General features: G+C 47.7%; 6 protein-coding genes across 6 annotated transcripts; 2 read left to right on the top strand and 4 right to left on the bottom strand.

Moving 5' to 3' along the window:
- Positions 1-571: 571 nt before the first annotated feature.
- Positions 572-1,910, bottom strand: BROUX77_001482 (uncharacterized protein; the record flags this gene model as incomplete). The annotated part of the gene is made up of 3 exons (XM_073745916.1): positions 572-1,033; positions 1,120-1,785; positions 1,878-1,910. The coding sequence occupies 3 exons, from the start codon at positions 1,908-1,910 to the stop codon at positions 572-574; spliced, it is 1,161 nt and encodes a 386-aa protein (XP_073609717.1).
- Positions 1,911-5,523: 3,613 nt separating this feature from the next.
- BROUX77_001483 (uncharacterized protein) lies at positions 5,524-6,521 on the top strand (the record flags this gene model as incomplete). The annotated part of the gene is made up of 2 exons (XM_073745917.1): positions 5,524-5,571; positions 5,649-6,521. The coding sequence occupies 2 exons, from the start codon at positions 5,524-5,526 to the stop codon at positions 6,519-6,521; spliced, it is 921 nt and encodes a 306-aa protein (XP_073609718.1).
- A 783-nt stretch (positions 6,522-7,304) lies between these two features.
- Positions 7,305-7,781, bottom strand: BROUX77_001484 (uncharacterized protein; the record flags this gene model as incomplete). The annotated part of the gene is made up of 1 exon (XM_073745918.1): positions 7,305-7,781. The coding sequence occupies one exon, from the start codon at positions 7,779-7,781 to the stop codon at positions 7,305-7,307; it is 477 nt and encodes a 158-aa protein (XP_073609719.1).
- A 1,323-nt stretch (positions 7,782-9,104) lies between these two features.
- Positions 9,105-11,420, bottom strand: BROUX77_001485 (uncharacterized protein; the record flags this gene model as incomplete). Its single annotated transcript, XM_073745919.1, has 1 exon — positions 9,105-11,420. One exon carries the CDS (start codon positions 11,418-11,420, stop codon positions 9,105-9,107), a length of 2,316 nt encoding a protein of 771 aa, XP_073609720.1.
- A 6,227-nt stretch (positions 11,421-17,647) lies between these two features.
- Positions 17,648-20,092, bottom strand: BROUX77_001486 (uncharacterized protein; the record flags this gene model as incomplete). The annotated part of the gene is made up of 3 exons (XM_073745920.1): positions 17,648-17,686; positions 17,753-19,246; positions 19,625-20,092. 3 exons carry the CDS (start codon positions 20,090-20,092, stop codon positions 17,648-17,650), a joined length of 2,001 nt encoding a protein of 666 aa, XP_073609721.1.
- Positions 20,093-21,016: 924 nt separating this feature from the next.
- Positions 21,017-24,835, top strand: BROUX77_001487 (uncharacterized protein; the record flags this gene model as incomplete). The annotated part of the gene is made up of 1 exon (XM_073745921.1): positions 21,017-24,835. One exon carries the CDS (start codon positions 21,017-21,019, stop codon positions 24,833-24,835), a length of 3,819 nt encoding a protein of 1,272 aa, XP_073609722.1.
- Between the last annotated feature and the right edge of the window lie 505 nt (positions 24,836-25,340).

The following is a 25,340-nucleotide window of genomic DNA, read 5'->3' on the forward strand; positions in this document are numbered from 1 at the left end:
AAATATCTCCAAAGTCTGATATAAATAGCAACAGTCGAGTCTACAGGATAGTGCTCGCCGAGTAAGGGTATCATCTAGAAAGAGAAAACGCCGATGTTGAAGTTCGTTCAGTTTCCTCTCATTGATTGGAGAAAGCTGTAGGTTGAAAAAAAAAAAAAGACCAAGCGATCAAGTAAAAGAAAATAAAAGCAAAAAGAAACCATAGGGGACCCCATAAAAAGCAAATTGTCCCCTTTACCCATTGGTTTCGTTGAGATAACCTGTACGCCATGTGTTTTACCGGTCCAATTCCGAACGGCAAGTTGAAAATAGGACAATGTGATGATGTCGTCTAATCGTAGCAGCGTGTGAGAAACACTGTTGAATGTGTGTCTCCATGAGTAATCGAGAAAAAACAAAGCAAGAAAATAAAAACAAAGAAGATGAAGCGGTGTGCTGTACCCTCCGTAGCAAGTTGCATGATTTTGTGCAGGACGATGTTGCCCTTTCGAACCTCTCAAACAGGTATTGAAGCCAAGTCAAAGAGAGGTCAAAAGGAGATTTTGTGTTCACAAGTAAATCCCTCGAGGGCTTAGAACTTCAGGGTCTTGGGCTTCTCCCACGAAAAGCTCTGGTTGGTGCCGAAGTGACCGTTCTTGGCGGTCTGCAGGTAGATAGGCTTGGCCAGGTCCAGCTCCTTGACGATAACACCGGGACGCAAGTCGAAGTTGTCACGAATGATCTTTACCAGTTCATCGGAGGTCTTGGCCGAGGTGCCGTAGGTGTCGACGTGGATTGACAGGGGCTCGGCAACACCAATGGCGTAAGACAGCTGAACAAGGGCACGGCGGGCCAGGCCAGCAGCGACAAGAGACTTCGCAATCCAGCGGCCAGCGTAGGCAGCGGAACGATCGACCTTGGAGAAGTCCTTACCGGAGAAGGCACCACCACCGTGAGCACCCCAGCCACCGTAAGTGTCGACAATGATCTTGCGACCGGTCAGGCCAGCGTCACCCTGGGGTCCACCAATGATGAACAGGCCAGAAGGTTGAATCTATGTGGTTGTTAGAGCATGTGTTTATCCATAAGCGTCCTCTCCCATTTTAATTTTCATGGGAGGCTGGTGATTGTGATACTTACGTGGTAGATGGTGTTGTCATCGAGATACTTAGCGGGGATGGTCTTCTTGATGATCTTCTCCAGGATCTCTTTACGAAGATCCTCGGTAGTAATATCAGGGGAGTGCTGGGCGGAGACAACGACAGTGTGAACGCGCTGAGGGACAACAGCACCGTTATCGTGCTTGTATTCAACGGTAACCTGAGTCTTGGTGTCAGGGCGGAGCCAAGGCAGGGAGCCATCACGGCGAGCAGCAGACATGGCAGCGTTCAGCTTGTGGGCGAGCTGCAGGGTAAGGGGGAAAAGCTCAGGGGTCTCATCAGTGGCATAGCCAAACATGATACCCTGGTCACCAGCGCCCAGCTTCTCCAAAGCATCGTCCAGGTGGAGACCCTGGGCAATATCAGGAGATTGTTGCTCAATAGCCACCAGAAGGTTGCAGGTCTTGTAGTCGAAGCCCTTGGAGGAGTCATCGTAGCCAATATCACGGATAGCATTACGGACAACCTTCTGGTAGTCCAGCTTGGCATTGGTGGAGATCTCACCAAAGACCATGATCATACCAGTCTTGGTAGCAGTTTCGCAGGCGACCTTGGAGAGGGGATCCTCAGCCAAGCAGGCATCGAGGATGGCATCGGAAACCTGGTCAGCGATCTTGTCGGGATGACCCTCACCGACCGACTCGGACTGTGAACCATTGAAAGCAGATTGTTAGTGCTTGTTTTCATGTCTGGAAAGGGCTCTGCGCAGTAGACAGTGAGGTGAGAATGAAAGCTTACAGTGAAGAGGAAAGTACCCTGGTTGACAGACATAGTGGATTATTATAAAATGGATGAGGCTAAAAGGCGGTCGGTGAAGTTCTTAGGACAAAAGAAAGAACGACAATTAGAAAGCGGTTATGCCTGTAGTTGAGGATAATTCCCGAGTTAGCAAAGATGTTGTGCTAAGAGGGAATTCGTGTGGTAAAAGCGGTCAAACAATGGCGGAGTTTGAAGCAAGTTTCCGCGCACAAACACGGTGTATAGCTAATGGCTGAGACTTGTTGGGGCACGAAGAAGGGGAAGTGTCGTAAGGATATGAGCAAACCTTTTATGAAAAACAAGAAAGTTGAAAAGACAAGATGAAGGACAAGAAAGATGAGAAGGAGAGGAAAGGAAAGAGAAGAAAATTCCAAGGTAGGAGGGGCCACGGGTTAAAAAGAAGTCGGCCAAGGGCCCTGGGCTGGAAAGGGAAGGAGCTAGCTCTGCCGTTAGTTAGGTGCAGAGATTGCTTTGGGGCGTCTTCGTGCTACAACATAACCATGAAGTGTGGGAAGAAGGCAGTGATGTATCAGTACATAACCTGTACAAGTACAACGAATCATGTCCAGGCTCACACTATGGGTGTGTGGGTGTAAGTAAGTACCTTGTGTAAAGATTCAGGCACCACAATGTATAGTTACTTGACTTGTGGATATGTCCCGATCCTCTTTTTTCCTTGGTCTCGTCGGTCCTTCTTTCCTTTTGGTCTTGCAAATGTCCCTCCTCGCCCACCGGATCCCGCAACAATGGAGCAATGGAGATCAATAAGAGGGCTGGGCGGGATCCGCTTCGTTGAGCCCCCCCTCCCTATTTGGCCCTGTCTCCAAAGGTGGATGGGGCTGGCTGGCCAATACGAGTGAGAGAAAATGATAGACGAGGAAGAAAGCATGAGGAAAGGAAACTACCTCTTGATTCACGGGAACTGACAGCAACGGAGGAAGACCATCGCTAAGCTGTCGAGCAAAGCAATAAGGAAGGTGCAACAATCAAGTGGACGCTTTGGCCATGCTTTTGCCGTCACATGGGGACCAACCGAGACCATTACTTGTATATGCGTGCAGGTACCCTTCCTGCGGGGGGTTCACAGACACCCGATAGTTCTGTATCCACGTTTGTGTGTAAAGCTAAGTATACATTGTTGTGATGGATTGATTCGTACCTGCGGTGATGGATGCAAAAGGCGCGACGAAAGAAAAAGAAATTGCAGCCGCTAGAACACACAATAGTCAAGGTTCGAGGCTAAGTTGGCTTAAAAATCCGACAAAAGGATGCCGATGACAAAATTTATTTCTGAGCGGCAGTGTACCGGGCAGTCTAGCCGGCATGTATGTCTGTGCTTTGTACAGACAAGTAGCGGGGTACTCATATGGCGAAATTCAGAGGCCCCACAGCGCAATCAAGGAAAGGGAAAACCCTGTTCTCACCAGCCGAGCCAGCGATTGCGCCATGGCCCGAAAATAGCAGCTAAGGGGCTCTAGATTCTCTGTCTTTTTTTCTCCTTCCTTCGAGTGTGACTCTTCTGTCCATGGGAAGCAAATTATGTCTAGTTGCATGCTACACGTCGTGCATACTTGTAGAATAATGGCAATAACCAGTAGATAGAAGCCCTCAAAAACTGCAAGCTATTCAACAGGATGCACCCATGACTAAGCAACTGGTTCGACAGAGTAATAACAGCATGGATATCTCCACATGCAAAGAAGTGCTCCCTGCCCCCCCCCCCTCTCGCTTTGTAGCTCATTTGCATGTGATTTCACGGAGCTCAAAGATGCCCACCGTGTTATCTCCTGAGTGAATGTGGTTGTATTCTCAACATTTCCCCCCAACCTGTTCATTGCACATAACTATGTTTTCTACAACAAGCGCAATATGACAAGCTGAAGGAAGTCTGTGCTGAAAGAAGGCAGTAAACAATGAAAACCCCCCAGAAAGCAAGGTGGTCGGTCAGGTTCCTATCAGCCCTGGACATCAGCAGCATCAACGTATAAGAGCCAACGGAACGGGTTTCAAAACAACATTTCTTGCTACAGGCCAGCCCTTACATTTCATAAAGTCTCACCCAACAGCACAATGCTGCCGTCATGATACAAGTACGTATGTACACAACTACGTATCTATGTACATGCATACATCCGCTTTAACATAGACACGACACGACACGACACGACACAGAGTCAAGACTGGCTGTGGATAAGACAGGAGGTTATATCAATCGTGCACTATAATATCCCATTCACCGGGCCTCTTCTGGGCTTCAGCTGTTGCCGAAGCCGCAAAGCTTGAGATGTGTCATATGTACGTAGTAAGCTGCGTTATCGGGTTGGTGGTAGGCACAACATGGCCCACAATAGCTGGTTGTCGTGGAGTTACATAGTTACATAGTAATTGGTCTGGATATTGTGTAGGACAGCCGAGTGCAAATATTTAATTGACTAGTTATCCTTTTGTGAAAGTTGTGCATGCACATTGGATCCCAAACCCTAGATAATCATACAATCCTCGATTTGTTTAAGCCCCATTTTTATCACCTGCAACTACTCGTGCCACGCCCCACTTACATTGCCTTCAGTTTCCTTCAACCACTCTAAGTGGTGCTGTTCACTAACGTGCACCATTTTCTTTGAATTCAAAGCTATCCACGCCGTAGATGACGCAAAACGCCACTTTGAAGATATAAGTTTAAGCTTTTGATCGTCCTTCCATTCTTCAGTTGCGAGCCTTTTTTATGGCTTCAAAAAAAGAGGTTTTGACTATATTTTGACACTTATTCTTACTTGTCTCAACAAGCCGTCTTGACCTCCTTTTCCTCGTTTTTGTCCTTTTGGATCATCGTGCGGCGACCTTGATTAATTGTAAAGACTCTTCCTGACTTGAGTGACTTATCCTTTGAAGCCTGCCGTAATTTTTCAGCTCTGTCGGCCTTCGTTGTGTGGCTGAGGTCTGTTTTGGCCTGGAGTAGCTAATGAGAAATCTGCGGATAAATCGACTGATATTACATCCAGGCTCATCACTAACACTGTTGAAGCCGATGACCTCTCTTTCAGAACGTAGTTTGCAGCATCTGGAGTAACTCTAGCTGCACGAAAAAGCTGGCGTTATAAAGCTAATTGATCTAATTGCATAATTCAATCGTTTATTTTGGTATTATCTTGGTCATTCGTGATGAAATTCCACCTCGACGTCCATTTCCTCGAATTAATCGTTTCGATGTGCAACGAGATACTTCGAATTTGCGGGCGTTCTGGGGCATTTTAATATCCGGTTTTTTCTTCCTTCTACTAAATAGCTCTCTGGAAACGCCTCCCAAGTAAATTTTTATCTTTGCGATGCGTGGTTGTTGACATATTTGCGAATATATTCAAGAGTGATGAAAGTGGTGCTGTTCACTAACGTGCACCACTTAGAGTGGTTGAAGGAAACTGAAGGCAATATAAGTGGGGCGTGGCACGAGTACGTCAATGCTAATTCATCACAAAGTTTTTGTTTTTTTCTCAGCCTTAACTATCATCCACTCGATATAACCCATCTCTTCAATATACGCTCCCACTAAAACATCTACCCAACTGTCCCCACCGCCTGTTATTTTTGTTTTCCTCTTTTTTATTGAACCTAGGACGCAGAAAACATGAGTAAATACGGCGTCATGGTCATGGGCCCTGCGGGTGCTGGCAAGGTAGCCTTTTTTACCCCTCCAACTTCATCTTTACAACAGCCTGCTTGACATTTATACTGACATGTGACTTGCCACAGTCCACTTTCAGCGCTGCTCTGATAACTCACTTGCAGCTCAATCGCAGGTCAGCCTTCTATGTCAATCTTGATCCCGCCGCCGAGTCCTTTGAACACACGCCCGACCTGGATATCAAAGACTTGATTTCTCTGGAGGATGTCATGGAAGAAATGGGCCTGGGCCCTAATGGCGGCCTGATATACTGCTTCGAGTTCCTTATGGAAAACCTAGATTTCCTCACAGAGGCCCTTGAGGGATTGACTGAGGAATACCTCATCATCTTCGACATGCCCGGGCAAATCGAGCTATACACCCATATCCCCGTGCTACCGACTCTTGTGCGCTTCCTATCACAGCCTGGCGCGCTCGACATCCGCCTATGCGCAACATATCTTCTCGAGGCGACCTTTGTTGTCGACCGTGCCAAGTTCTTTTCCGGCACTCTCAGTGCCATGAGCGCCATGTTGATGCTGGAGATTCCACATTTGAATATTTTGTCCAAGATGGACCTGGTAAAGGATCAGGTACGCAAGTCCGATCTGAAGCGCTTCCTCACGCCTGATGCATCACTGATTGATGACGACCCTGTAATGCGTGAGGCAGAGACGGCTGATGCCGAGCTGGAGAGATCGCAAAAGCCCGAGCATGCGGCGAATCCGATGAACAAAGACCTGATGATGCGCGGAGCCAGCTTCAGACGTTTGAATAGAGCGGTGGCGCAAATGATTGAGAGCTTCAGCATGATCAACTACCTGAAACTAGATGTCACCGACGAGGATAGTGTCAATGCTATCCTAAGCTTCATTGATGATATCATCCAGTACCACGAAGCGCAAGAGCCAAAGGACCCGAATGACGAGGAGTTCGATGGGGCTGATGATAGAGAAGACTAAAAGGCGAGGTTCCTCAGGCTCAACTTTAGCACATGTTTCATTTCTTTCTTTGCTTTGTTGAACCATGGCGTTTGGTGGGAAAAGCGATATAATCATGTGCACATTCACTCAACTGTTATAGATCGGGGTTGCGTTGGGAGTTGCATCTAAGATGGTTCATTTTATGTAGTTACAAATTTCTTTTCTTCAAGTAAACAGAATGACTATTGTGTGTATTAACGCGAGCCGGCTATAATATCTGGAACAAATCAAACCAATAGCGTTTTTGGGAGTCTGATGATATACGCCTGACTGAAACAAGAGAAAACAGGATGCTGGTGGGCGCGTGGGCGGAAATTTACACCAACACGTGCCAGATCAAGAGCATATGAAGGAAACAAGGAAGCCAAGACATGACGATAGATAGAAAGAAGAAGGCAAAACCATGAAAAAGAAGAGAGACATCGAATCGTAACAGGGTCATATCGTATCCGTAGATGCCGAAGACAGTCGTGGTAGTCGTCCGACATTATTTTGTAGTGGAGTTCGTCTTCCTGTCCAGACAAAGAAATGCATAAGAGAACAAAAACATCACGAGCATGTGACAGCTTCTTCCTTGTCTGATACTTCTAGGACTGTAGGACTGGAAGATGAGAGGAATAGTAGCGCAATAAATGAAGAGATAAAAGGAGACAAGACAAGATAACGCTAACAACCAAAGAAAAGAGAAGGTGGATGGATGTGAAGAAGCGCAGGGACCGGCTCGCCTCGTCTTTGGGCTGGTGTGTTGACCAGTTGTTTTGCTCACTGTCTTGCAGCACGTGTAGCCTCGGCCTGGGCCTCCCATCGCTCATACTCAGACATCCAAATATCCTTGACAAGCGAGCCATAGGCCACAATCTTTCCGACAGCGCCCAGGATATCCGCCAGACAATTCCCCAGGCCGCGCTGGTAGACAGAGGCGGCGATGGCAAAGACAATGCCCCAGAAGACGGCTCGTAGGGCAAGGCGGGTCCAAAAGGCGATCATGCGGTACACCCAAACAAGCATGAGAATAGAAATTGCAAAAGAGATGCTGAGCGAGACCAGCGGTATCAGCGATGAGGTCGACTCGGCGTCAAGGAGGGGTGTAGCGTAGGCAGTTGCTGACTGTATTAGCAGGGTGGCAGAGCGCCGGAGTTGTTGTACGGGCGAGGATGGTGAGAGAATGTGTGTGTGAACTATAGCGAGAATGTCGTCAGGCACAAGGCCTTGTAGAGAATCAGCGAGAGGCGCAGCCATGGTGATTTAGAAACAAAATAGAGAGACCAAAGGGTAGGTGTGCGAAGGCGAGGCTGCAAAGCGTATTGTATTATGTGGGTGATATTCCTAGTGGCGGTAATGGAAATGTAGAGAAAGCAAGCGGGCTGTTTATTTATCGAGACGGTTATGGGTTTGGCCTGCGTCGTTGTTGATGCGATTCATAAGAAGAATACGCTGGTCAGAACAAAGGGGAAAGAAGACTAACTGCAAAAAAAAGAAAAAAAAAAAAAGTTTAGAGCTTGTGCGTCAAGATTGAACGTGACAAACAAAGACAGGATTTCTGGTTGGTGTCAAAGGCAGAAAAACCGGGGCAGCTCTTAGCTTAAATATAGGACAGCAGGGGACGGCAGTGGGAAAGTGAAAGTGGGGCGGAACAACATCGCCGGTTAGCTAACTAGTTACAACTCGATAACTAACTAGTTAACTAGTTGTGTATGTACATACATACATACATACATGACTCTCTCACTATTGCTGATTCACACAGACCCCCCCCCCTCCCCAGAGCCCTACCGCTTTCTTCTCCTATACGCAACTACCCTCTTAGTTGCTCGACACCTCGTAAACACACAAGGCACCAACGTTGTAAAAGTGGGACACGAGTTGACACAAGCGATTAGTCAGCATTTGGCCTGCAAGCTCTAACGACACAACTATCTCTTCACCCACACAACTAACTACCACCACCATCTTTGTACATACACCACAAACATATGACGCGAACGCGAACGTGAACACGAAAATAAGGAATATACATAGAAGATTTGATCGGAAGTCCCTCTTCAACTAAACACAAAGCAACACAGCAGAAAAAGCAAAACATGCCGTGGTTATATGACAAAAAAGAGATACAATATGGAAACAGGTACTGGTTGAGAATATGAGAAATAGTCAAATGAATGTGGTTGCGGGATTGAAAAGTCAAAGTCAAGTTGTGCATAGTCAGACTTTGAAGCCAATCACACAAAGGGCTGTGAAAAATAAAAGAGGAACGAAGGGGCAGGGTATCTTCAGAGAAAAGGAAAACAAAAGCACAGCTACTGGAAAACAGTTGTCAAGTAGAATTCGGAATCTTTCTGCATGTACTCTGTTTGGCGGGCAAATCAGACGCTGGCAAAGACAAGGACAAGATGACCGAGCATAGAACGGTACCTCAACCCTCTAAGACAAAGGTGAAAGGAGTAAAAGAGCAAAAGAAAGAATAGGACCAACAAAGCTGGCAATGTGAGGGGACTGCGAGGCAAAGAAATAATCAAAACCACACCAATTATCCTTTTGCCATTTCCTTATCCATTTGATCCCTTAATTATTAGCTCGTTTGTACTCGCCCAAGTTAAGCCAGCTCATATCCGACGACATGGTGGTCATGGCCAGTCTAGGCTCTTGATTCTGGTGGCCCATGTTGTTACCATGTGGCATTCCACCAGTAGCACCTTGTCCGTGAGCCCCATAGACGCTGTCGGCACCCCATGCTCTTTGTTGCGAAATGGGCTCCCATGCTTCTTGTACCGATGGTGCTACGCCGGAAGAATAGGCTGACTGCGCATCCGAGACTGGCCGCTCAATAGCAGCCACTTGCGCTTGGGCTGTGGCATACTTGGCATAGTGGGAGACTGTAGGGCTTCCTGAGGCAACACGGTTGAGCTCCGGTCGGCCCTCCCGTGGCATAATGAGAGGAGGAACAGTAGCAGAGTCCTGCGTGCGGCGATTGAGATTATCGGCAGAAGAATAAGTCGAGGGGTAGTGTGACGTGGCGCCATCATCGACCTGGCCCTTGCCATAACCAAGAATATTCAGAGCACCGCTACTCTGAGACCAGTATTTGTTCCAACCAGAGCTACGGCGAGTCGCATCATCCATCGGGGGTTTTGGGGGAGCGGGAGATGCTTGGCTACCAGGAGGGAGGGGAGGGCTGCGACCAGGTGTGTTGATGCTGATTCTATCCTTACCGCCAACAAGCATGCTGGAATCATCGTCGATGATTGGCTTGCTGATAGTACTCTTAAGGTTCTTGGGAAAGCTGCCGTTTTGAGGGTCCGAAGGCTTGCGGCGAAGATTCTTGGAGCTGGCTCCTGCAGCACTGAAATTCGGTGACGCGCTGCGACCAACACCAGCGCCTGCACCACCACCAAAGATAGCGAGTGAGCCGACAGAGTCAGTGTTGTTTCGACGAACCGCAGGACGAGGGGCGCCTCCCATGGAATCAACAAACTGCTCGCTAGTCATTCCCATTCCAATATTCTTCTCGTCAGTCGGAAACCCGTCATGCGGGCGGTTCTTCTCGCCGGTATAACCCTTGTTACGGCGAGCCTTTTTGAGACAGAAAAGAATACCAACAAGCAATAAAATAGCTCCGCCAATAGAGCCAAGAACAATGCCCAGAACATCGTTGGACGAAAGTCCATCGTTGCCAGACTCGGGGGAGGCAGTACTAGAACTAGTGAGCTCAGTGGATGATGCTGTAGCCGTCAGCGAGCCAGTAGTAGAGAGTCTAGTAGATGATGTTGAAGATACGGATGAGCTTGCGGAAGTAGAAGTAGCTCTTGAAGCCGACGTTGTTGAAGTAGAAGTGGCAGATGCGGTCGAAGTAGTCGTTGAAGTCTGGGAAGCCGTAGACGATGAGCTAACATCTGCAATTAAAACACTTTGGCTTGCCAGCTCGGAATCAACATCAACCCAGGTGTTTTCAGTAGCGTCAAATGCAGACACGGGGTTTGAAGCATCGCTCGTGAGAAAGAATACATGGCCATCAGTGTTGGAGGCGGCGGAATAGACCTCACTGGATGCAGTTGAAGGAGCAAATGTGCTGTTGTACGCAGGCCAGTTTGCAGCGGAGAGTTCACGTGCAGCTACAATCGTGTTGGCCTTGGCGACAAAGCCGCCTGTGGAATCAACAATAACAGAGCGGGTTACGCGAACAGGTGACTGGGCCAAGTCAAAAGTATACAGAATCTTGCTGCCGTCGTCTCCTTTCTGGATATAGCCCTTGTTGGTGATTTTCGCAACAGGGTCAGCCAGAGTGGCACCAGACTGGCGCCAAGTGTTGATTCCAGCATTGTAGATTATGATGTCGAGATTAGTTGTGCTGCCACCAGCTAGTAAGACTTCGCCATCAACCCAGCTTAGCATGATGGGGGTTTGCAGGGTATAAGAAAACGGATTAACAGCCGAGGTGACAGTGTACGGGGGGGTGGCCTTGATGGAAAAAGTCTGAGAATCAACACCATAGGTGCCATCAGTACGCCCGCCGTATGTGATGAAGGAATCGGTTGCGGGAATGTAAGCTGCAGACATGCCCTTGCGATTCTTGAGAATAGGGTCAGAAGTGGAAATGGTCTCCCAGGTTCCAGTAGAGTATACATATCTCTGAAGGCCGTTGTATGCAGCATTAGTGGATGTGCCACCCATGATGTACAGCGCAGACTTGGACGCATCCGAGGCTTCGGCTCCCACGCAAGTGGCATCCGAAACAGCTTCCCCAGATTCTAGTTTTGTCCATTCGGCGCCATTCTTCAGGGGCAACTTGACAAAGCCATTTGCAGAGTATGCGTAAAGAACGTTGTCGTGAATAGCAGTACAGGCTCCAGCCAACGATATGGGGCTGCTCTTGTATGACATTGCGAGCCGAAACAAGAGAGTTGTTAATTAATAGGAAACTCGGCGGAAGTCGTGTGTATCAGATGAATCAGAGAATCGTATAGCAAGATAGTATTCGGTTTTGTTCGGTGTGACTGGGTGCTGTAAGTGGAAAAGTAGGTTCTGCTAGGGAGCTTTTCGATGCATGAGGTAAAACAAAGTCAGGCGGGTTTCTAGATCTTTGTTCGAAATACGGCCGTCCGAGTCAACTTCATGAGTTGAAGGTACAAGAGGGGGATATTGATTATAGATGTGTGAGAAGCAGTTATGGCGACGATTACAACTGCAGAGGCGCTGCTAATTGTCGATTATAGCGATCCAAGAAGAAGGGACAGAGACAGAAAGAGTATAAGCTGATTCACTCTGGAAAGAATCCGTCGATGGCGAGAAGTCGAAGGATAGAAAGCGAAGCGTAAGAGTCGGCGAGTCGACCGTCGAAGTTTTTGAAGTAAAAAAACAGCGAAAAAAAAGTAAATATCGAGATATCGGTCAAGAAGAATCCAAGGAAAGTCTGTTCTGTTTCGGTTTTGGGCGTTTTCTCGCGCTTGTGGACAATCCGAGGCAGAGAATGAAGCGATATCAACAAAAGCTTCACACAGGCAATAGAAAGAAAAGTGAAATCAAGAGAAGAAAAGATTAAGGTTAAGGCGTGCAGTGGAATATGCAAGACAGGTGAGAATGAAAGGAAAAGGAAGGCAAAGAGAAGAAAAGAAACAAGAAAGAACAGGAGAGAACAAGACTGAAGGGAGAGAGTGTGAGCAAACGCAGCGACAGAGATGTAGTAATAGTGTGGCTATGGCACAGATTATGGTAAGTTTTGGAACAGAATGCACTCAATGCAAGCTACGGCCAGCCAAGTATAGAAGATGCGACTAAGAGTCGAAGAAAAAGAGAGAGAAGAGAAAAAGAGGAAGAAAAAAAGAAGAAAAGATGGCAAAATAGAAACTCGGGAACACATTCAAAACACGAGCGAGAGGTGAAAAAAGGAAAAGTGGAGGGCCAGTCACTAATACGGACAGAGAGAGAGCCAGAGAGTCGCATGTACCCTTTGTTCTTCCTCTCTCTCTCTCTCTCTCTTTTTTCTCTGCAAAGGAGGCTCTCGAGCCCTTGATGGTGGTGCAAAGCGCAGGGGAAGAGCCAAGAAACGAGGATTTCTGTGTACACCAAGACTACCAAGACCCTGGACTGTTGTAGCATATTGGGGCCTTGGACCCTGCAACTCTGATACACTATGGGGTTGTGCACAAAGCAGCCTGGTGCTCGTGCCCAGCAGGGGGGGCAAGTAAAGACGAGAGGCAAGGAAGACAATCCAAAAACGAGATGGCCACCAAGTCATCGGCTTCTCCATCTCAGTGGCCAGCTTCTATCATGAAGGCGGGCGGCAGCTTGCATGATGGCGGATATGCAGGCAAGCGAATGAGAACAAGTCATTGGGCAAGGAGGTGGAAAGAGAGGAAAAGAGGAAGAAAAGAAAGAGACACGGAACGCCATGGAACCGTACAAAAGGGACGATTTCGAATCCTAGTGGACCCTGGGTCAGAGAGGCTTTGTGTGACAGATTCCGACAGGAGCAGCCACATACATACATGCATACACCGGGCTTTACGTATGTATGCATGTGGCTATTTGGAACGATACTTGGCTGTATGTACCTGCTGTAGTATGCTAGGACTAACTAGTTAACTAGTCGCTAGTTACTACCAGCTAGTTGGCCGCTTGCAACAACTAACTATTGTTCTGTTGACGATTGGAATACCCGAATACTGTACGGCAAGCAAGTTCTACCTATGTACATACCTACACCTAGGTACAATTAATCTATGCCCATGTACATAACTACATAGTCGTGTACAGATGTACGTACTCTACTCTACTTTACTCTATTGTACTGTACCGTACCTTACTGAACAGCTTGAACATTGACAATACCTGTGCTATCGCTAAACCGTCGCTTTTATGCCAAGTGACGTACCTGCGCAAGTGAAATGCAAGCTTCCCGTCGACCTGTGGCCTAGTAGTTTCCCTGCAGCCCTCACCACGGCGATTCGCCCAACATTTTATACCATTGTCCACTCCTGACTATACATAAAACCCTCATTTCACACGTAACTAGTAGTTATTACACGCTTACAGTGTCGTCATCCGCCACATATTCTCGAACTTTTTTCCATCCTAACAAACATTCTATAATCACCCGAGCTCGTTCCTTAAACAGAGCCAAGTCAAAAGGTGCGACACAAAGACATGTATCTGTAGCTCGTGGCCTTGTAGGAATCCCAAGTTACCTTTTTCTCTCCATCTGCTTTGGCTTCCTCTGATCCCTCACCCCCTTGTCGAAACTCAAGCAGATCATGGGCCTGACATTTATTTCTTTGTGCATTGACTTATCCAAACCTGGCTTAGTCATGTAGACCTGCGTACTAGTGTGGTCTCGCTTGCGCAGGGGCAGTGTATACCCTAAATTTTACATAACCCTAATTTATTACACATCAGCCAAGATGATGTGCATGTAGAAGAAGTCAACCAGGCTTGGCTCATTGTGATCTAAATTGTAGTTGATTTCCTCAAATGCGTATCCATGCCGATGGTTACCCGGAACAGTAGAGCGAGCTTTATCAAGTGTCGGAGCCAAAGAATCATCAGATTTCCATAGCTACAATACAATCTCCGATGATGCGGCATTTTCTTTCCAGTCTTTGATATGAATCTTACGTTGTACAAATAGAGGGTCGGCTTGTGTTACCATTGTGTACATGTGTACTTGTACAATCGGCCCTTACCAAAAACGCCAACATGAAACGGGCCTTGTCCCAGTTCAAAGCTCCTGGAATTTACTACTGATTCATGTCTACGATGGAGCTTTTGTTTTTCAATACACTGAAATTTTGTAGATATGTACAATGACTACTACACACATCCATACATGTGGTATCTTCGAGACTTTACTATTCCTGTTGGAACAGGCCATATACACACTACAAGCGCATGCGAACTCTGAATACACCACTGCATCTCGTGAATTTGTACATCGATACATATGGTAGCTAACTAGGTATCTCAAATTCCTTCAAACCCTATTAGTTTCTGTGCCACATATGCTTGTTTTAGTGATGGCTATTCTTAGAGAAAAGCCTTCTTCATATTCAGCATCAACGAGGGAAAGCATTGCTTAATATACCGCCTCTATAGCTTATTACCAACTAACACGAATAGACAATGATACCACATACAGCCTCTGTGAAATTACCACATCTCGTCATGTGATATTCCATAGCTAGAGACTGAGGTATTCCCTGTATACCCCCGGCACTACAAGCAACACCTGAACCCAGAAAGTGCCATACTAACAAACAGATGCTAGGTGCTATCGTCTTCCCTAATAAATTGATGCATGTCAGAGTCTGGCTTCTGACTGCATCCGAGTTGTCTCCAACATCTTGGTGCCACATTTTCACGAATCCTCTGTTTGCCGCTTGCTGTAAAAGTCCTTTATTTACAAGAGCTACCACTGCTGGGCCGCTTTTCAGTAAGAAGTCTGCATGGCCATTCTGTCTCTTTTGTCTTGCGAAGCCAGAAGACTTAACCGGACTTGGAGCTATAACCAATTCGCAATAGTTCTCTGCTTCTGTCATGTTGAATCTCTTCATTCTTGTATCTCTTTGAACTTTCGAGGTTCCGGAACGCAGTTTCCATCGAAGAAAACAGTGCGTCCTCCTATTGAATACCAATCACTATGTGTTTATATATGTATGTACATACTTGTATAGTTGTATCGGAGCATTAAGTCGTGTCTCTCCTGGAGAAATTACGAGGTCGGATTGGCTAGCTCCTTTTCTGCTGACTTGGATGTCAAAACGGAGCACAGGGGCCTTTCAATTGGATGTCCTTGTGTGCCCAGATGCTTGTTTTTGGTTGCGTCGCCTTTATCTCCGGTGCATTGTCTGTGTCATGGGCTAGTGTCAGCTCCCGGCCATCAACAAAACAAACAGGGAGTCAACAGCAGTGTGTCTGTTCGAGACTTATTTTTTTACTAATTGACCCTGGCACTTGAGACCTGTAGTACTAGTATAATGGTGAATTTTTGACTGAACAAAAGATTCGTTTTCATGGCATGAGAAAAGATGATTCAAGGAAAGGAGACGTCCAAGGATAACATGGAATTGTGAACAGTTCTCTAGTATTTAAGGTTTGTAACTAACCAAATATTATCAGCTACATGTGTGTCTTTTTATAGGTAACTAGACAAGACAACAGTACTTTGTCAAGAAATGCGATTCAAAAAATGAAGATCGAATGCATATTTAACCCTAAAAGATGTCTGTCAGTCATGCATGTATGCATGGGCTTAGCTTCTATTAATACTAGTGACTATCCACAGCTCTCTATTAAGAACTTCATGACTTTAAAGCTTCGCCGCCGCTTCCTACTTTCATCCCATCATCCCGCCCTAAAAAAACGAAGCTCTGGTTAGGTCGGTGGCCAGCACGACCACACATATCACGAGAATTTTGCAGACTTGACTTGACTTGACTTGACTTGACTATATTTAACGTCTACCAAAATCACTAAGATCAAACGACGCCGGATTGGTTACCGGACGGAAATTTAAAGTCCTCCGCTCGACACGCCGCATAGTTTCTGTGTGTTCGGGATGGCGCACCATCCCCAAGCCCCGAAGAACTAGTGGTCCACACTCCGCTATGAGCAGCAAGAAACACAAGTACAAAAGAAAAAAAAAAAAAAAAAAAAAAAAAACAATTTCCCCAGATAAACCCTAACCCCCACAAAGAGTTAACCATCCCCACCAACATTCGTTCGACCGAGAAACGTGGCCAGACACAAAGTCGACCATCGCAACCAGCGTGGCATGGAAAAACCCGAGTCGTTGAGCGGGTGAAAAACCATACCAGGTGAGCCTCCGGAGGCTAGGAGCGTATCCTCCCGCTTTTCGAAGTGGCCGCCGCACCGAACCATGGCTGAGGCCCGATGCAGTCCCCGAGTGCCACAGCAGGACAAAGGAAAGACAAAAGAAGAAGAAAGGACGAGGGTGGACTGTCTGAACCTTCAAAGGGACAGTCCCGAGTTGTGAAGATGGATCCACGAGTTGTTGTGTGTGGCGGCGATGAAGGGCCGGCGATCGCGAGGAGGGTGTCGTGAAAAGGGGGCGAGTCGACGGCGAGGAAATCCCTCAAAGTTGGGAGAAAGCGGACTCTGGCTTCGCAGCTCGTTGTCATGTTGAAGAGACGAGAATGGCAGCAGCATTGGGATCCTGCTGCTGTCCTCGTGAGACCCTCAGCCTAGGCTCGAGGGGGGGAGGCCGACCTCAAAGGTACCCCCCCCCCCCCGGGGGTTGTAGGAGGGAAGGTTGGAGAATTTTGCAGAGCCTTTGTCGATGTGATACAGTCCATTTGTAATTCTTCTGCTTAATAACCATAGTTACGAGGAAAGCTGCAGACCCGGTCTCCAAGGGAGATCCTCGATATTTGTCTGTCGGTAGTTATTTGATCGTATGCGCATACATACTATAACTACTACCTGCAGGTTGGTGGCGTGAGATCACCCAGGATGCTCTGCGGTAGTGAGATCTCTATTATGGAAAACAGTGAAACACCGAATTCAAGCGCGTGATGTGGCGTGTGGCCCCTTTTCTCTCTCTTTTTTTATTTCTTTTTTTTTATACAAGCATAGATGAAGGTTAATCGGAGCACCATGAGCCTCTGATTGAGGATAAGAACTTGTTAGACATTCAAGTTTCCATGTGACCAGCTGTAGTAGGAAAGGGTTTTTGATCTGTACGATATAAACATTGCAGCAAGCTTGATCATGTCACCAGAGATGAAAAAAGAAACAAGAAACAAAGGCGGTACCCTTATCTCAATACGAGATTCTTGGGTAAAAGCTTCTATACTGCTTTTAACTTTCTTCTCATTTGATGTCACTTTATGTTTTGCTTCTAAATGGTTGTTAATGCTTCATATTCTTTCCGTTTATTTCTAATGTAATTTTTTTATTATGATTGTGTGTGGATGGGCGAATTCGTGGCGGAATATCAAATGTTGAAGGCAAGACGAAGGAGCGTAATGACGACCGATTACAAGCCAAGAAAAAAACGTTTTCGCAGCTTTTACAAAACAACAGAATCTGCCGTCCAGTCTTTATACAAGAATCTGGACATGCAGAAAACAGTGAGTGGGTGAACGTATGGAGGCCTACGGCTGGGGAATGAAAGCATCAGGAGGCAGATTACCCTAAATTGAAGAGTTGGTTAGCGGTATAGAAAACAAATGTCATGCGTGGTAACAGAAATGGCTTACTCGTCGCTCATTGAAAAGAGCCAGTCCCTTTTCAAAGTTCCAGTTGACACTGGGGTCACTGAGACACATTTCGGCATACATGGGGATCATTCGGGTCTGTTTGCAGAGCTCCTCAAGTATAGCTTTTTGGCCTGGGATCACAGAAGGGTTCCCAGGAGTCACAGAGTTAGGAGCGATTGGGGCGGAGGCAGCCGGGAGAGTGGTGGGAGCAGGTGTATTGTAGACGTTTGGCACTGCTGCATATGCTCTCAAAGACAACATGTCACTGACAACGCGGATAGGATTGGCTCCAGGAACTCCAGGGCCAAGGATAAAAGTTCTCGAAAAGGAGCGTTTGCCGATATTGTTGGTGCCTTCTTCCTGTTCGTCAAATTCGCCGTGCAAGATGATAATCATGCCGTCAACACCAACAGGAGACGCCCCTGTAGGATCACTGAGGCCCGGAAGCGGATGACAATCAACAACAAATTTGTTGAGATCAGTAGTGATATTGGGGTGGGAGGTCCGGGGAAGGGTTTTCCATGATTGTCTGATGAGGTTGCTACCGGTGAAAAGGCGTTGGGAGCGGCCGCCAAAGGTTGTGATTTTCTTGAGATTGCGTGAAGACCGAAGATAAGGAGACCAAGACAGAACTGGTAGGGCTTTATCACGGGGTCCAACGGTGTCGACTGCAAGGGAAAATGTACTAGCCATGTCGTAGTACTTGGAGGCTAGGGCATCACGGTCGGTATCATAAAGCGCAAAATAATCAAGGAGGAAGGCCTGGGCAACGCCGTGTTCATCCCGGAAGTCGGTTCCAGCTTGTGGGATGGGACGGGGACGAGCAGCTTCCTCAGCAAGCCGGATATCCTCAAGGGTTCTCACTACATTACCGTTGATGTTTTGTAACTTGGGGAACCAAATGAGGAGGGTCTTAGAATAATTAGTAGCGGTGGACTCGAGGGGGTTACCCGTAATGAATAGAGTTTCGAGTTTTTGAAACCGAGACTTCCAGCTGTCAATGCCGCGCAGCGTAGCAATGAGGTTGTTGCTCAGATCCAGGTTCTTGAGATCGGGAAATGTAGTTGCGAGGCACTCAACCTGAGAAACATTGCTGATACCATTTCCAGCAATGGTGATGCTTTCAATAGCCTCCTGCTTGGCAGCGCGGGTCTTGAAGAGGTCGTTGCAAATCTTCATCAAACTCTGGAAAAGCTTCCCAGCCCGTTCCGTATTCGCCATCAGCCCGCTGGACTTGATAAAGTCATTTTCAGCGAGGGAATCAAGCTTGAGTAGCCTACCATCTGCAACATAACGCTCAGCAAGAATGCCCTTGAGTGTGTTTTCAAGTTCAAGAGTGAACGCACTCTTTCCTTGAGGATTAGAACTATCGGGGGCTGGACAGTCTTCAACAGAAAGTGTGGCACCTGCAAACAAGAGATTATTGACAAGACGCAGCGCGTTGGCGTCCTCTGGCGAAGCCGCGATTAGGACATGAGGGTCGATGTGACGATGCTGTGAGTTTTGTGTTAGCATAATGATTCTACGTGGATATTTATAAGTGGGATTTTGGGAGTTCCGAGTCCGCGATACAAGGGCTATGAGGGGATACATAGAGCAAGCGCGTATGGATATGAATAGAGAACTAGAAGAGCTTGAGGCAGCTTCACGATCAGGAGGCAAGGGGGGAGAGTGGGGTTCCGTTGTATTAGTCTTCAGGTATGGTGACCCAGATGGAGACAAAAGAGATACTGCGTGGCTATGGCCAGGTACAACTACAGCATGCTTGGGGTAGAAACTCCATTGCTTTCTAAGACAATACAACAATATGGCCCATTGAGCCCCCATCCATAACCTCAGGCACCTAGACTTTCCAAATCGCTTTGAGCTTACCTGTCTGATCGCAATAGGCTTTGATGCCGGGCGGCCGGCGCTGGAGGTAGCCTTGCGCTCTAGAAACTGTAGCAGGTTGGCGATGCCACCATCCGAGTTTGTAGTGGCTTTGCTTTCCTTAAGGCCAGTGATGCGCAGCCACACAAGGGGTCCTTTGGTGTTTCCTCGTCTTGTAGGTCGCGAATCGTCACCGGTCAGGTGTTTGGTGATGGCATCGAGATTGTTGGAAGAAATGCGCCCAGGGGCTGGGCCGCGGGTGTTTCGACCGGCGTTTGTGTTGCGACCCTTCGTTGCAGCGGTTGTTCGGCGAGTGTTGCTGGAATCCATATCCAGATCGCCATCGAGGTCGGTTTTGGCATTACGGCGTTTGCTGATACCAGAGTTGCCAACAGTCCTTGATGGCTTATTTCCGCTGGCGTTGGTGCGAGTGGAGCCGGATCCACGATTATTGCGGCCGCCGGGAGCCATGGTGCGAGAAGAATATGCAAGCGCGTCGTTTATATGACAGGAGTAAAGAGCGTCTGAATGGCAGATGCGTGGTGCAGGTAACGCGTCGATGCTGCAGGGCTGGACAGATTGGGAGAGAGATACACAAGGCGGCGGCGTGCGTATTTGTGGCTTAGGTTGTCGCAAACAGCCCAAGGGAGGAGGCTCTTGTAGAAGACGGCAGATGAACAACTGCGTAAGATTGAGCGAGCAGAGCTGGAAGTGACTGTGTGGCTTTAGCCTGCGCAACGTGATGGATACTGGCGAGAAGAAGACAAGCCCGCGTTTCTGCTACCGGCTTTTCCTTGCGCACAAAGCACACGCAAGTCAAGAAAGAGTTGTGCGCGCCTGAGGTTGGAAGTTTTCTGGGCAGCGAAAAGTGGCAAATAAATTAGAATAGAGACAAAATAAAGGCGGCAGAACAAAAAAGCTGACGACGAGGTAGATAGCACAATGAGCGACCAGCTGAGGACGGCTTTTAGGACGATGCGTTATGCGTCGTGATGGTTCAAGGCGGCAGGATATTAGGAGGAAGAGAAGGTGAAAAATGCCGATGAAAAATGCACGTAGAAAAGGTTCATGACGTTGAAGCAAGATGAAGCAGGAACCTAAGGCCCCACTGAAAAACTGCAGACGCCACTTGGGGCACTGAAGACAAGGAAGGAGCCACTGAAAGAATCCACCAACCGCTGAAAGCGCTCTTGCCATCGGCGCTTCTTATTGGCTGGCCGCCTATTCTAGTCACGTGACAACGTGTCTGCCACTCTGCGACTGCGCCCTTGAGCGACGCGTGGTGTTTGGTTAATTTTGTCCAAAGGCCCTTCGCGCGCCTCCTCCTAGGCGCTTGTGCGGCATTGATTACAGACCGTGCCTAAGGCGACTGCTTCATTGTTTCCTTTTGTTGTCATGGCCTCAGCTATTATGGATGAGTTTGACGATATTGATGACGAGGACTTGCTCCTGGCTTTGGACGCGTCTGAGCCTCGGCCTTCAGCTCCGGTGCTCCGACAACGACAGCAGCCCCGGTCTCACGCGCTCCCAGCAGCCCTACAACGGCCTCAGCCTCCTTCGAGTGTTCCGAGGCCTCAGCAGCCACGTGATCTGCCGGTATCTTCATCCCCAGGACTTGTGCCTCAGTATGGACACGGGCAGCTCCAGTCACAGCTCTCCCAGCAGTCCCAGACAGGCTCATCATTTGGTTCAATTACTTTTCGTCAGCCCTCAACCGTTCAGCAACTGAACCAGCAACAAAGTCTTGTAGCGTCGTCCTCCGGTAATCGCCAATTTAAAATGTACCATGGAATTCCCCAGCCTGGTGCCAATGGAAAGATGCGTCAGACAACACTTTATGGCGGCGTTGGAAGTGCCGAGAACTCATACACCGCCTCGGGCCGCCAATACCGTGGGCAAGTCTCGCAAGAAGAGCCTACACATCACGAGCTCGATCGCGAGGCTCTCAAAACATGGAAGTACCCTACGAATCTGGGTGATATTCGTGAATACCAGTTCAACATTGTACAGTCCAGTCTCTTTCACAACACTCTTGTGGCGCTGCCAACTGGTTTAGGAAAGACTCTCATTGCTGCAACTGTCATGCTTAACTACTATCGTTGGACAAAGAAGGCTAAGTTGGTTTTTGTGGCGCCCACACGACCCTTGGTGTCACAGCAAGTAAACGCCTGTTATGAAATTGCAGGCATTCCCAAAAACGATACCTCGATTCTGATGGGAAACGTGCGGCCAGCTGTCCGAGCAGAGGTGTGGGCTTCTCGGCGTGTCATTTTCACAACACCTCAGACGTTGGAAAACGATATTTCCCGGGGCTACGCGGACCCCAAGTCTATATGCTTATTAGTAATTGATGAAGCCCATCGCGCAACAGGCAACCATAGTGCGGCCAAGTCCTGTCGTCGCATCATGAACTTCAACAAAAGCTTCCGTGTACTGGCCCTGACAGCCACACCTGGTTCGACGGTTGAGAGCGTCCAGGATGTCATGAACAACCTCGGTATATCAAAAGTGGAAATCCGCACTGAAGAATCAATAGATCTCCGGCAATACACGCACCAGCGCAATGTAGATACGCATGTGGTGGACTTTTCACATGAACTCCAAACCGTGCGCGAGCTCTTCTCACAGGCTTTGTCTCCCATTACCAAGAAGCTGTCTGACTTCAACGTGCACTGGGGCCGTGATCCCATGGCACTTTCTGCTTTCACAGTCAACAGGAACAAAACGGAGTGGCTTCAGACCGCTGGTCGAGATGCCAATCAGGGAGTGAAAAGCACAGTAATGGCCATATTCAGTTTGTTGTCGACGGTAGCCCATCCTATTAAAATGCTGAACTACCACGGTATCATCCCCTTTTTCCAGGGTATCAAGGAGCTTCGCGATGAGGTTGAGTCTAAGAGCACCAAATCTAAGTATAAAACTCAGCTTGTGAAGGATAAAAACTTCCAGGTCATGATGGACAAGATGGAAACTTGGATGCGTGATCCTGACTTCGTTGATCATCCAAAGCTCGCCGCCCTTAAGACTGAAATCGTGAACCACTTTTTTGATTGTTCCGATAATGAAAACTCCAAGGTTATTGTTTTCAGCGAGTTTCGCGACAGCACCGAACACATTACTAGTATTCTTAACCGCCTTCCATTAGTGAAGGCTAAGGCTTTCATTGGCCAAGCAGCATCAAAACGGTCCGGTGTTGGAGGTATGAAGCAGGCTGATCAAATCAAGGCTATTGACGAGTTCAAGAAAGGCCAATTCAATGTCCTGGTGGCCACTTCTATTGGTGAAGAGGGTCTTGACATCGGTCAGGTTGATCTTATTGTATGTTATGATGCGTCTGCATCTCCGATTCGCATGTTGCAGCGGATGGGCAGAACTGGTCGCAAGAGATCGGGCCGTGTTGTTCTTTTGCTTACACGTGGCAAGGAGGAGGAAAAGTACGAGAAGGCCAAGGACTCATATCTCAACATGCAACGGATTATTGCAAGCGGCGAGACATTTGAGTATCGATACGATATTTCCAAGAGAATCATCCCACCAGGCATTGTACCCGTGGTCGACAAGTGCTTCATCGATATTCCTCCTGAAAACTCACAAGATCCAAATAGCCATCCCGATCCCAATAAGCGCCCAGTGGCCAAGACACGCAAAAAGGTGCCACCCAAAAAGTTCCATATGCCTGATAGTGTTATCACAGGTTTTACAAAGGCCTCCGCAATTGGTAGCGATAGCCAGCTCCCCGCGCCGCCCGTCGCACGCCAAATAACCCCCGAGCCGCAGGAAACCGACGTACTTGCAAGCATACCCGAATTTGATGATGTTATTCTCACGCCAATGGAGAACACAACCTTCAACCGCACGTATAAAACCTTTCCTGGGCGGCCTGGAACTACTAGTCATGTGATTGAAGAGCCAGAGCTCAGTCGTTTTCCAGAGCTTCAACGGTCATTAAGACCAACTTACAAAGTTGGCCATGGCAGTCGCACCAAACAAGCTGTCAAACTTTTAGAGATACTAGGGAACTCCCAAGATCCAAATAGTCGACACCGAGATCTTTTTGACTTTCAGGCTAAGCCAAACATTGAAGACTTGCCCGTGCGCTCCATGGTAAACGAAGATGACAGCAAGACTATATCTTCGACCCATTGTCTCCCTTTCATATCAGAATCCTGTTCCACTAGCCCCGGGCCTGGCTTGCCTCAAAAACGGGCCTTCGATGATCTTTCCGGCCTTGATGACTTCGATTTAGATGTTGAAGACTTTGACTTTGATGACACCCTTCTTCCTCCCCTCCATCAAATTGCCTCACCTTCCAAGCCAACAGATTCGGGTGGCAACAATCGGGAGGTTGTAGCCAAAGTCACCGAACGCGAATCTTTACGTCGCAAGCATTCCATTGCGCTCTATCCATCGAGCCCTGCCCGACTCTACAATGTTGTCAGCGACGACGATACCGATCATAGTGTAGGCACTCGACCCAAAAAGAAGAAGAAGAGCACAATGCCGATGCCAAAACCAAAGCTTACTATTTCTTCTCGCAAAGCGAAGACTAAGTCTAAAAAAAGGGGGCCTGGCAAAGGCTCAACGCGGTCGGAAAGGCCCCGGGGCTTTGGGGATGCAGAGCTTGGCGACGACTGTGACCGAACAAGCGATATGTTTGACTCTGGTAACAGTGATGACTGTGGGTCGGATTTGGAAGATTTCATTGACGATCGCGAAAGCTCCCAACTTGCCATGGACTTGGGTGGCTCAGACTGCACACTAAAGAGTGACTTCAGTGACCCGTTTGACTTGACAGACGATGATAATCACAAGAAGAAGTCAAAGAAGAAAAATAAGTCCAAGAGCGATGCCAAGGGCAAAACGAATAAGAGCAAATCGGCCAACGCACACACAAAGACATCAACAGCAAAAAGACGCCTGGTGGCTTTAACTGATCTTTCTCCGCTACCATCTCCTCATCGCAGCGTGGCTGGAAATGATACGGCATGTCCCTTTGTCCTCTCGGATAATGACAGTGACGGTGACGGAGATGTACCGAGTCTCGGAAAACTGCTAGAGAAATCTGGGTCTCGAAAAGCAACCGCAGGACTGTCAATGGGTCTAGCAGCAAATACAACAAAGGAGAAAGAGGCTCACCAGAAGATTATTTTAGACAGTGAGGAGGAAAATTACGGACTTGATGAGGATGATGACGATTTTGATTTTCCTTTTTAGACAAGCTTTCTGGATAAGGCAATGTTTGAGGGGATGGTCTTGATATTGGGTTATTCAAAGAACACGACTTATGATGATAACTAGTTAGTTACTCGTTAGTTAAATACTGCACTAACTATACATGTTCTTTTTACATGATTAGGAGGATGTTTTGCGGTCCTAGGGAGCAGGAGTTGTTCCACAGCGTCTGACAATCGACGTTCAGTTGTTGCAATGTGTTGTAATGATATGCCTGTTCAGCCACACAGCCACATCACGTGACTGGAACCCACTACCTGTTTATAACAACCTTTCATTTTTTCATAGAAAAACATTAATAATTAATCCCTCATGCTAAATCACCACAGCACAATGCGCTAATTCTCCACAACCCTAAAAGCGCCACACCATACAAACCTAGACCCTGTCTGTGGGGCTACCTCTGTGCATAACTCCACCTTGGAGACTCAGACCAGGCCAATCAACATCATGAATACAATCTAGTCCCTATCATTATTGTGAACTC

This window comes from Berkeleyomyces rouxiae, assembly GCF_048999995.1.
Source record: "Berkeleyomyces rouxiae strain 22BRR77 chromosome Unknown BrBRR77_ptg000001l, whole genome shotgun sequence".
Taxonomy (NCBI): Eukaryota; Fungi; Ascomycota; class Sordariomycetes; order Microascales; family Ceratocystidaceae; genus Berkeleyomyces; species Berkeleyomyces rouxiae.